General features: G+C 36.2%; 1 protein-coding gene across 1 annotated transcript in view; it reads left to right on the forward strand.

Annotated features, from left to right (window-relative positions):
* The window catches only part of LOC133532561 (leucine-rich repeats and immunoglobulin-like domains protein 1), a 103623-nt gene that overhangs the window by 65665 nt on the left and 24940 nt on the right, over positions 1-13018 (forward strand). Inside the window, exons 6-7 of the mRNA XM_061871296.1 lie at positions 1147-1280; positions 6154-6356. Of these exons, the coding sequence (XP_061727280.1) occupies positions 1147-1280; positions 6154-6356 (337 nt within the window). The remainder of the gene's footprint in view (positions 1-1146; positions 1281-6153; positions 6357-13018) is intronic.

Genomic DNA, 13018 nt, shown 5'->3' on the forward strand with positions numbered 1-13018 from the left:
GGTGGCTATGACCACAACCTTTTTTGAGGGCTGGATCCGCGCCTGCGTAGCACACCTTTTTAAGATTACCTTGTAATACACACATCACATGTACACCACGCCGCAAAATTGTGTGACCACTTTATGAATGAATTCATCCTTACAGGAAACACATGTTAGCATAGTAGCTAAGAGGGTTATTTTAATAACACTCAATAAAAAATGATGTTATTGCTGTAATTCCAACGCGCCTACACGTCAGCACGTTTAATGCTAACCTTCGTGAATTTTTGACCCTCGTCAATTTGCGACGAGGTATTAGATTTGTGGTGAGGTCCAGATATTGGGTTACCACAGCTTAAGCGATCAACGTGTTAATAATAATCCGTAATATAAATGAAAGTTATTGGGGCATAGCGAACAAAATTGTACGTGGGTGTACAATTGTAATATACTTACTCGCATTTCGCAGCTTTCCTTTGTGCGTACGTTTTGGTCAGAAAAGGATGAGTATTTACTTACTTGACATAAGTGATTAATGACATATTGTTTTGCTAACGTAAGCAGAAAGTTCAATTCCAATTTGTAATTAAACGGAAATTATTAATTAGGAACATCAAACAAAGGAACATTATTCTGTATTTAGTGGCGTTATATTAAATACTAAATATCCAATAGCAAAAGAGCAGAAACGTAGGTATCTCCTATTTATTTTCCCTTTCTTAAATGCCTAAATTGCTATTAAAAGTTGGGTACCTCAGCATATAGTTCATTGAATTTATAATGTTAACGTTACTATAAATGTTTAGCTCTCTGGTCTACTCAGGTTAGTTCAGTGTGTGTTGCTATTTGTATATTTCCATTTTTCAATTATTAAACTAAAATGTCTAAAACATTAACCGAACAGCTGACAGCTTCCTCGCTCAACGTGTCTGTCTAATGACCCAGCGAGGAAATGCTGCGAGCGTTTTCGGTACTATGTCCCAGGGCCCTATTTAGATTAGTGCAATATGAGATTATTTTAGTTTTAGTTTAGTTTGTAATATATGAAGATGAACATTAGTTTTAATCTTAATGTTCCTAAATATATATATTTTATTAAAATTAATAAAGTCAGTTGACCATAAAAATTGACTTGAAATCTGTATGTACTATTTTTGTTGACAGGTACAGAGTAGACCTGGCAGGAGACAACTGGAAGCTGGCTCTTTCTGACGCAAAAGTACAAGACTCTGGGATCTACTGCTGTCACGTATCCACGCACCCGCCGATGTTGAGGCGAGTGCGCCTGACTGTTCATCGTAAGTATACGTTTATACAATTTTTAGCTAAGCTATAGACAAGTTTGATTGGTAAAGAGGACGAGTTGACGATACAGCAAGTCTGTGAATAATTTATTCTCGCAAGGGCGGAATGAAATGAATTGGGCTATGCTTTATCATTTGAGTCATTCGACAAAAAGACGGTGGAAAGTAACGAGTAAATGTAGTACGAGTAGTAAGAAGGTAATTCCTAAGTATCTGTGTACGGGATAAAATGCTCCTATGAAATCTTCTTCCTCACGCTGTCCCGGCATTTTTGCCGCGGCTCATGGGAGCCTGGGGTCCGCTTGACAACTAATCCCAAGATTTGGCGTAGGCACTAGTTTTTACGAAAGCGACTGCCATCTGACCTTCCAAACCAGAGGGTAAACTAGGCCTTGTTGGGATTAGGCCGGTTTCCTCACGATGTCTTCCTTCAACGAAAACCGACTGGTTAATATCAAATTATATTTCGTACATAAATTCCGAATAACTCATTGGTACGAGCCGGGGTTTGAACCCGCGTTTGCCCCTATGAAATAAAGCCCTAATATTAACAAATAACCAAATTCCATTACTTTATACGTAAATTGCTCCTCCTTCTAATAACCTGTTACCTGACATGCGATAATATCCGGATTATGTGGAACGTTTTCTTATATACTTATTCTAGTCGTAAAGAAAATATTGATGGCATTGTCTGACATTCATTTTGCATCCAACGTTTGCATGTATGTATGTAAGAACTTAAATACAATTAGCATGAAATAGACAGTGTCAGCCGAATTGATACAATTTATGGCTATCTAATATAAAGATAAGAAATAATTCTATACCTATAGTTAGAAGAAGCGTTGTAATATATTTGAACATTATGGCTGTCAATGTAATATTTGATATTGTACGAGTATTCTGCCACTTAGATATCAGTACGTACGTGTTTAAAAATCCAACACCAAAGTTCAATTCAGCACTTCTTACTAAAAGAACGAAAATAAATATGCCTGCGACATATTCTTTTACAAAACTCATACGACAGGGAAATGAGGCGTGCCCAAATAGACACACAGAGTCCTTTGGGTTCTTGTGTTCCCAATGTTTATCGATATCTGCACCAATATGTATTAGACTTGGAAGAATTGTGTTTCGAGCTCCCTAGGGTCTCTCTAATAGCCTTTGTAACTCAAGCTGAGAGTCATTATACGGACCTTTTTTACTTTATTTTATTCTTAAGTGTTTTTATTAAGTTTTTCTGAAAACAGTTGGGTGTTTAAAATAATGAATATTGTGTTACCTTATTCTAGTTGCAACCAGACGGTGTCCAAATCATCAACATATTTAATTAAGATTCGACATATCACACACACATTATTATAACAATAATATTGTTATGAACTTAATCTGTTAGTTCCCAATTCCCATACATTTCTAGACTAATCTCCATAATCTATTTTTAGAAAAAATAACTTCACACTTATCGCGTGTGTAAAGGCGAGAACAAAAACTTGGAGGACTTTTCTCTTTTTAGGTCGAGCCTTTTGCGCTGAGCCTTTGTGCCATTGTGACTGATGTTAAACAAAGTTTTCCTATGGAGTTTCACATCCATAGGGAAAACAATTCAAAAGTGCGATGGAGCTAGATGATCAGATTACGTCCAAATAGGGCACAATAAATCCATATAACAGAAATTTACTAAAAATATTAACTTTCAAATATCAAATATTCAAATATACACCGTGTTTTTTTTGATTTGCGTTAATTTCGAGGGTGCATTCCTGAGCTTAAATTAAGTAACTTTCTCAAAGACACCGATATTATAATTAACTCCATTTCGGAGAAAATCAATTATATTTTTTTTATTATAAGGCCCTTACGAGCTTGTATACTTGCCTGAGGGCCTGTTTACTTATTGATTAGTGTTTAGTGCGAGTTCATACATTTGCTACTAAACGTACGTACTATCTCGGATGATCGATGTTAGAAATGACATTGATATATCACAGTTTTCAATTGTTTGGTTGAGTTAAATGTAATGCCCGTGTTACAACAACGCTATATACAACATTTAGTTACTTTTTATAAAAAATATATAGATATTAAAAAAAAAAAAAATTAAAATTAACTATGCCATTTAGTTTCCTTAAACGTACTTACCGAAACCCCGGAGTTAACGCAATTCAATAAAAACATGGTGTATAATGAATTTGAATTAATACTATTGTTCGCGCTTTTCGGTGTAACACACAAAACACAAATGCTCTATAAAAACCTTTACATAAAATAGCTTTTTAACAACTGTCAGAACAAAAACTTTTTTGTTAAATATGTATCCATTTCATCAAACAAAGGGCCTTCACAAAGTCGATACATTACAAACTTGATAACAATGAACTATTACTCAAACTAGACGCGTGTATTTTTGGCAATTACTACAGAATAATAAAACAGTATTACTACGTATGATTAGCATTCTATTTTCATACCACCTGATTGTTAAAAACTAATGATATACCACCAGAAAAACATTCATCAAGGAATTTTCTTACTTTTAACGCAATAAGAATCAAGGGTGATTACTTTAATGAGTATTAATTGAGGCCCTAATAAAAGCGAACAGTTTAACCTAGTTACATAAATGGATTCGGGTGTAGTTTAATCCAAATAGAGGGGAAATGTTTCGTATTGCAATGCATTAGTTTCTGTCGGACCCTGATCAATAAAATGGACTTTTGTTGGTAATCTTTGCCAATTACTTGTTCAAAGCCGAAAATCCGTATGTGGATTTATTTGTGTTACTACAAACTTACATTGGACACTAAACTCTACTTTCTGGACTGGACATCGACAGACCGGTTCATTATGAAAACGCAACAATAAAACTATATTCAATATAAATATTTGTCAACGGTTGATATTTTATTGTGTAAATTTGTCAGTTATAATGTTTTGAAAATAAAAAAATTCAACCACCAAATTTAACCAAAGGTCCCCAAATTGTATGCCGATCATGAATTGAATAAAGATAAGGATATTTTATTATTCAAGTAGGCATATTACAATGCGCCTATGAACGTCAAATAAAGCTATACCGGCTCTAACCCTACACCTCTGACCCGAGAAGATTATAGTTTGGAGGAGGGTATCCCAATAAGGACCGGCAAGAAACTCAGCGAGACACATATTTTCAAAACATTACATCTTATAATTAACATGCTTTAAATAAGAAAAAAAAATACAATTTAGATTACTATAGAAATCATGCATTTACATACAGTAGGTACTTTTCTTTATGAAATATTATAAAAAAATATATATATCATATCAAATCATACAAATACATATGAAAACATATCAAATTCAGAAAACGTACCTCTTTACTTAACTCTTTAAGAAAACATCGCATTCTAACAAAAGGTAAAGAAAAATAAAATTAATAATGAAATGAGAATATACATTATATAAATCTGACAGATTGCTATACCAACAAAAATATTTGATGTGCTTTCTTACCTGAGCTGTGTTACCTATACAATGATTTTACATATACACATAATACAATGATTTTAATTGCTTGTATTTACAGTTTCTGGTTTGGACCATGCATGTTTGTCTGTCAAGTAGTCCTCGACTCTGTAATAAGCCTTCAACATCAATGATTTTTTTAGGTAATTCTTAAGAGCTGGCAAGGGTAATCTTAAAGCATCGTCAGGTAACTTGTTATAAAAATCAATGGGAATACAAAGTTAAATGTGTACTATTAGTGTTATTGTAGTTTGTGGGCCTTTGGTTGCCACGTCGACCAGGCGTTGGTCTATTGTGACAGCCCTTTAAAGTTCATTACTGGTGCCCGTTGATTCCAGGAAATTCCAGATTCTTTGGGCCGTAATGTTCTGTACCTCATAGGGTTGCAATACGTGCCGCCCTAAGTGGGTACTTCTTTTTGACATTAGTGGTCCACAGGAGCAGAGAATGTGCATTGCAGTCTCCTCTGACTCATGGCAGAACCTGCATGTCGCGTCTTGTTTTTTTCAATTTGAAACATGTGTTTGTTCAACTTACAGTGTCCAGTCAAAATTCTGATCACCGCGCAGGCTTTGTGTCTTTTGAGCCCTAAAAGCTCCCTAGTAGTTTTGCTGTTGAACCCTTTGATTAGAGCTTTCGAGTGTTCTTGTCCTTTTACGAACTTCCACCAATCGTTTGCCCTTATTTTTTCTAAATTGCTGAGCAGAGAATATGCATCCCGTTTTGTGATTCCACAGAACGGTTCTGGGCCGACCAGGGCTGTGTCTGCGCCCTTTCTATCAAGTTCGTCCGCTTCTTCGTTTCCGTTAATGTCGGAGTGCCCTGGTACCCATCTAAGTATGACTAAATGTGTACTAACTCTGGATTTCAAACTTCCAAGTATACAAGGGTATTACGAAAAATTCATTAAGCATTATAATGAGACTGCATAGCGATTTCGACGAACCGTTAAATTACTTTCTTCAATTTCGGGTATACAAAATAGTTCTGACACAACCTTAAACAAACAAATATGAGAAAAAACTAAATATGTGTGTTTCATGTGCGTGCTGAAAATATCTTACTAGTGAAACAAATGTATTTCAAACCAATAGGACTATAGCGTGTAATACAATACCTTTGGGACAAACTCGCAAGCATTTATTTCAAACCTCCTATTGAATAAAGGTACTTTTACATTAACATTAACAACAGAGGCAGTGAATTTGACTGAAATTTAATCCAAAGACAATATCACTGAGGTTAAAATGATTTCACATTTATTTATTTATTTATTTTATACTAATTGTAGCATTTTTGCACTGTTTTTCATCAAAACACATGAACCCTTACTAACTCGTATTTGTTGCAGCACCAGAAATCACCATGAGCAAAGAGGCCTTCCTAGAGACGGGGGAGACGCTCTCCCTCAAATGCGCCGTGTTGCATCTCCACTCCCGCGAGGCAGCCCCGACGTTGCAATGGTACAGAGGCAACAGTACGGTCCCGCTGGATGAGATAAGGGGCGGCGTGCTGGTCGAGACCGACCATCTGACTATGACTAGTCATTTACAGGTACTTACTTAATAAACCTCCCGGTTCCCACTTTTTATTTAAAATGTTTTATATGACCAGACAACGAGTTGACGATATGGCGCGTGCGGCTGCAGCTCCTAGGAATCCACCACACTATTTACGACCTTATGAATCTTTCTTTACGTAATGCAGTATCCGTAATGCATCAACTAATTCAAATCATCACCTCTTATTATACAATTTAGATAAATATAAAAGAAATATTGACTAATTTATGTTTCTTTGTATGTGTACTGTATAACGTTAAATCCCGTTAAGTAAGATTAATGTCAGCACTGCACCAGTGCAAAGCTAAATGAATATGCGACAAAATTAAAAGGTAGGTAATTATTTAAAAGAGGTTTAAGTAAGTAACATTCAGTTATTCGTTTTAAATTCGGTAAACTACACCAAAACAAGGCTCGGAACCGATTAAAAAAATAGCTGTGTTTACCAGTTTATTTCGGTTTTACTCTAACTTTTTTGTAACCTAAATAACCGGTTCATTCGACGAGCGCCGAAACGGCCGGCTGGCTGACCGATGGTATGCCGTGTAAACAAAGACATCGGACATATGTAAGAATAAACCGCGTTTTAATATTCTAAACCGGTTAATCTGACTTTTTTATTAAAATATTCTTTTAAAAACCGGTTAAAAAATAAAGGTTTCACGATCAAAACCGAAATGAAAAGGTCGTGATAACGGTTTGGAAATTTAACAGGTTTCCGAGCCTTGCACCAAAAACTTGTTTTATTTTGAAGTGGCAGTGGCACTCCAAAGCGCTTGTTTTAATAAAGTGAATTCGCACCGACATCGACACATTTATAGGTCGATATTCGCGTATTCTTCAACATCGTTGTCGTCATATACAATAATATACATAGTTAAAGTGTTTTAATGATCATTAATTCGTTTCTAAACTGTTTCCAATTATCCGTTAATTAATTCGACCCTCGTTCATTGACTGCTTATTAACTTTATGACGTTCACAATGAATCTTTCATTATCCTATTAGATTTAATTGGAAAATGAATTTGGATATTAATGAACTTAACTAACTAATCTAGACTAGGTTTAAAATCTATAAAAAGGTTAGATTCCACTATAAATTTGTTTCAATTATTTATATATAATTATTGAATATAATGATACGTAATTTCATGATAAAAATGTCTTATAGGTGTGTAAAAACGTGTATTTTTGAAAAAGATTCATTTTATGTTGTCACTTCTTATTCGTGTGAAATAATATTACTTGATAATATCTAGCTTTTAACTAAGCTTCTCTCAAACATAATTGATAATGTATTTTCTTATGTTTAGAAAGAACTTCGTAGAAGTTAGCATGTGGTTTTATTAAATTAGACAATTTAATCTCGAGCCTTTTATAAGTAGAGTAAGCGGGCCCAACGCGGGTAACCTAACAACAACCGCCAAAAAATCTGCGATTTTATTCTATTAAAGTAGCGAATATGCAGTTAATAGTTAGAAAATTAAACGAACTTTATTTTAAAATGTAGTTTTTTAAAGTTTTGGCTTAAAATCATCACACAATAGAAATAAAGCAAAGGGTCTGCTAAAACCCGCTTTATCCTTTGACTTGGGCCCAAAGTGGGCTGATGCTTTTGGCAAAAGGGTAGTGGTTGGGTAAAGCCGGCATTTTTAAAATCAAACTTATACAACGTACATTTAAACTAAATATATAATCACAAAATTGTTACATAAAAACAATATATTAAAGTAATCAGTACCAAACGGTATCTTGAAATGAAATTTAACGTCATTAAATGTCCCAAACTACCACTTTTTGTAATTTTGATTTCTGTGGGATTACGACGCGAAACTTTTAGAATTATTAGTTACTTTATTGTACTTTAAATAGTTATATTATTAACAGCAGTCGCATAATCAGCATTTCGACATTTTCTAGAAATCTTACAAACAATATAAATGTGCTGCCATATTACATATAAATTTAGTAAGCGGCTGGCTACCCGCTTTGCCTAAAACCACTTATTATGATTCTTTCATATTATTAAATTACAATATAAATTATTTCAAGCTAATCTATATGAATTTATATTATAATCGGCAACTATTTATTATACACAATGTCAAGTCAGAAAAAGTGATCAAATATCAAAAATAAATTAAAGTAAGCAAAATAAATTAATCACAATGTCAAATAAATGTAAAATCTATTTAAAATCATACAGTATAACTGTTAACTAGTATTATGTTAAGATATCTGACTAATAAGACAACACTTACCTTGATTTTTTTAAACAAAAACACCACAAAATTCTAACGGCATACAGCCAGGCGTTCTCTGCATAGCGCGGATTGCTTAGACCTAATGGAAAGTATTGAAACTCGTTGGCGGTCGGTCTCTTACGGCGCATGCATACATTCACAATACTTCTACATACAACGATGCCTACCCGCCTACCCGCTTTAGGTGGCCTACCCGCTTTTGGCCTAGTTACCCTAAATATTGACTAATAATCGTGTTGTGTGTGTGTGTTGTGTTGTTTCATTGTTATGCCACATAAAGTAACCAATCTCCTATTAATAACGCCAAAAACGTATTTTCATATATTATGCAGATTAAATTATATTAATGTCGGTTATACGTGCTGCCCGATTTCTATATGTTCATATTATACACTTAATTATTACCTACTTTAAAACGTAACACCATTTACCGATCACCAATTACGCTAGCATACTCAATTAAATGATTCGATTATCTGAGAAATTTCAATACCTGCCTTCCTATCGCTCTTGCATAATTCTAATGATGGAGAGGCAGATAAGGAATTACGCTTTTCGATTTTCGCGGTAGGCCCTCGTATTATCTACGCTATTTACGGGCACGGTGACGTGATGCGTTCAAACAAAGCTTTAAATGATAAAGTTGCTCATGGATAATAATGGTTGTTGATTGCATTTTTGGAACTATGAGAGAACCTTGATTCTGTTAAAAGTTAACATGCTTTTGAAATGTACCTACCTTTAATTGGTTTACGGGCCAAAGTACCAATTGTTTTTTAAGGTGACGCATCGTTAATTCGACGCTCATCCCGATACTTCTTCTTTTACGCTAGCTTATTCTGTAAAGTCATAAGCGGCAAGACGAGTTTTAATGTATTAAATAACAAAAAGAATAATTAATCGAAAAATCACAACTACAGAATTAATGTGTGTGTTTTGATTAATCTATGCCAAAATTTACAATGTTTTAACAAATAATTTAACGCATAAAAATACTAGAAAAAACTCTTTTTCTAAACACTCTACTTTTCTTTTCGAATACGAGGAATGTAAAATAGATGTGTTTAAAAAAACATGACTAAGTTTTTTATGGAATTGGGAGTTAACAAATCCTTTTAAAACTAAATTTCAATTGCTTATCGTAAAGTAATAAAAAAACCGTACTTCGGACGTAAAATGCTCTAGTGCAGAAATGTATTACTTTCTGCACACCACATAGAACAATATAGACTCTCTTTCAGAGGGAAATGAACATAGTACATTGTGCGACGAGGGGGATAAGTGAAATTTTGGAAGCGAGGGTGGCAATGTTGCAAACATTGAAAAACGTTGTGTGTAACTCGGGGGGTAAGAATATTGTATTCCTCCGAGTTACACACAATGTTTTTCATCACACTTGCGAAGGAAAAACTAAATTTTAAGCGGTATTATTATTAAATACAGTGACATATCAGACATTCGTCCGCTATATTGTTATTTGTTGACAGGTTAGGCATCGAAGGCCCCGACCTATTCGGCACTCAGCCACGGCTGAAAATTATGTAAAAATATATTAAACGACTATTCAATTAATCAAATTAAATATTTTTGAATATAAACAAACATATTAAATGATTAACGGCAGTATTTTTAAAGTAAAACTCATTTACGATACTCGGTATGAATTAGTGAAAAAATAGTTAAAACTCCCTAGGAAGTTATAGCTTTTTTTCGCAATCCATAGCTCCCGCGGGAACAATATAGGTCTCTTTGTCCTTCAGTACACCTGGATGAAATAAGATCTCTTTCGAACAAGTCTGATTAATAAATATTTTCTACCATTTTAATTACCTCTCCCAAAACCATACTAGAGTATGAGTAGCTTTTACTGTAGTAGAAGCCTTTAAATCTACTTTTAGTGTAAAAGTTCTGTGATATACCTAGGTAACAGCTAATTAGCTCCCATTTACCGGACCGGTTTATGCGAGTTTCATTTCAGCTCTTGAGTGAATAATACTGTAACTATAGCTCAGCAAAGTAAGGGTTCATTCACAAACACTGCGTTATATTAAAGTTAGCACGGTGCTAATATAAAAAAATGTCGAATGTTCTTTTAGTAATTTTAAGAATATGAAATTGATTTCTGTTCCATTTTCTTTGCTAAGTCTTAAAAGTTGTCAAACATTAAATAAAACAGCTGACTTGTGTACGGAAACTAAGATTCTGACAAGGGATTTGCGCATTGTAGCAACAAAAATTTATTGAACTAAGAAATGAATAGGATGCTGCATCATTAAAGCGCTCAATTGCTCCTACCGCTCCTTTGCATGTTTCACGGGAAGATTATTCTAACAGTTTCATCGTTGTACATCTATAATTGTGACGTTATCTATGAAAAGGGGCCTTATTGTCGATGGCGCTTCCGCCGTCAAAAACGATGCTCCGATACAAATACGACTACAACGCTGCGCGACGCAGTGCGGCATAAGCGCCATCGACGATAAGGTCCCTTTTCATAGATAATGCCACAATTTTGTTTGTATTGTATTAATTGTACAATAAGAGGTGTATTAATAAACATACAAATATATAACATCATCGAGATATGAAACCAGAAGTTTTAGCTTCAAAGGCAAAATCGCTGCGGATTATTAAACCAAAGTGGCCGAAAATATTCATAACAACAGTCAAATACAATTCGTCAGATTCAATAAAGAAAAACTCAAGAAAAAAACAATTCTAAATGAAAAGCTAAATTATCCAGCAATGCTTACTTTCTTTATAATTAAGCAACCCTTAATTTAATATCAGTCATATTTTTATGAACATTAATGAATTGGACGTAAACGTGACGTCATACGGTCGCGCTCCACCCCATTTCGCTCTACTTGGTGATGTAAATAAGTATTATGCCATTTTCACATGTATCGTCCTAAATAGCACACAGTAGTGCTATGCTGCTAGCTCGATTATACTTGGACATGCATCCATATACATAGGTACATACATATAATCACGCCTATTTTCCGGATGGTTAGGCAGAGTCCACGAGTCCAGTTGTGTCATCCACGATGACGCGCAAATTAGTCAACCTTTACCTTACCTTCACCTACCTTACCACCTTACCTTACCTTTACCTTTACTGTTACACTAGTATTATATGATCTGTGCTGTTACCTTTGATAACATGAAAATATCAGTCAAGGCACGCGTTATCGTAAATGACACGATCTATATACACCTTCATAACATTCCTCAAACACGCTCGCTGGTTTAGGGTGCTCTTGGCCTATCCCCCCTCGGAGAAACTGGGTGGGGGCAACAGACGGTACGGTGGCTCTAGTCACGCCAGCTGTCGGAGATTTCCTTCCCCTAATTAAAATACATGCAGGGCCAGGCATTGCAGCGGCTAAATGGGAAAACATGATCCTGGTAGGCACATACTTCTCTCCCAACTCGCCGTTGCCAGCCTTCGAGAGGCATCTGGAGAATTTAGCGGTGCTCATACGAAGGGTGGCACCAACTCCGGTGCTATTGATGGGAGATCTGAATGCCAAAAGTGCGACTTGGGGCTCCCGCATCACGGATCCAAGAGGAGCAACACTAAGGGACTGGGTAGCTACGATGGGACTAATAACGCTCAACCAAGGAAATGCCAATACTTGCGTGCGACGACAGGGAGGGTCCATTGTGGATGTAACATTCGCTACCCCTGTTGTCGCCGCGCGGGTTGGCGATTGGCGAGTACTGAGCGACACAGAGACCCTCTCCGATCACGTTTACATACGGATGAGGGTCTCTCCGATTCCTACAGCTGTGATGACAGGACGAGGCCGAATAAGAGCAGGAAGGGAGCTCCCAAGGTGGTCGCTGGCACAGCTCGACCTCACTATGGTGGACGAGGCGGGCATGATGGAAGCTTGGAATGCCCCCCCACTAGACATGTTGGGGACTGAGGCGCGGGCGATAAGCTTCCGCTCGTCTCTTACGACCATATGCGACGCGGCAATGCCCCGCACCAGGCGACGTCCTGCCAAAAAACAAGTTTATTGGTGGTCGGCGGAGATAGCGACATTACGAATTGCCAGCAACAACGCCCGTCGTGCTTACACTCGATGCAGGCGACGGCGTCATACTGTCGGAGAGGAGGAGCAACTTTACACCACTTTAAAAGCGGCAAAAGAGGCCCTCACATCAGCTATTGCCAAAAGGAAGGAGGAGGCAAGAGAGGAGTTTTTGGCGACTCTTAACCGGGATCCATGGGGGCGGCCATATAAAATGGTACGAAATAAGATGAAACAAGCTACTCCCATGGATTCATTTGAGCCGGAACTCCTTGCCAGAATTGTCGAGGGTCTCTTCCCACAGGCGCCGAATTTTGCTCCTCCAATAATGACTGCCCCATATGA

The sequence above is a fragment of the Cydia pomonella genome, chromosome 2, assembly GCF_033807575.1.
Source record: "Cydia pomonella isolate Wapato2018A chromosome 2, ilCydPomo1, whole genome shotgun sequence".
NCBI classification, from domain to species: Eukaryota; Metazoa; Arthropoda; class Insecta; order Lepidoptera; family Tortricidae; genus Cydia; species Cydia pomonella.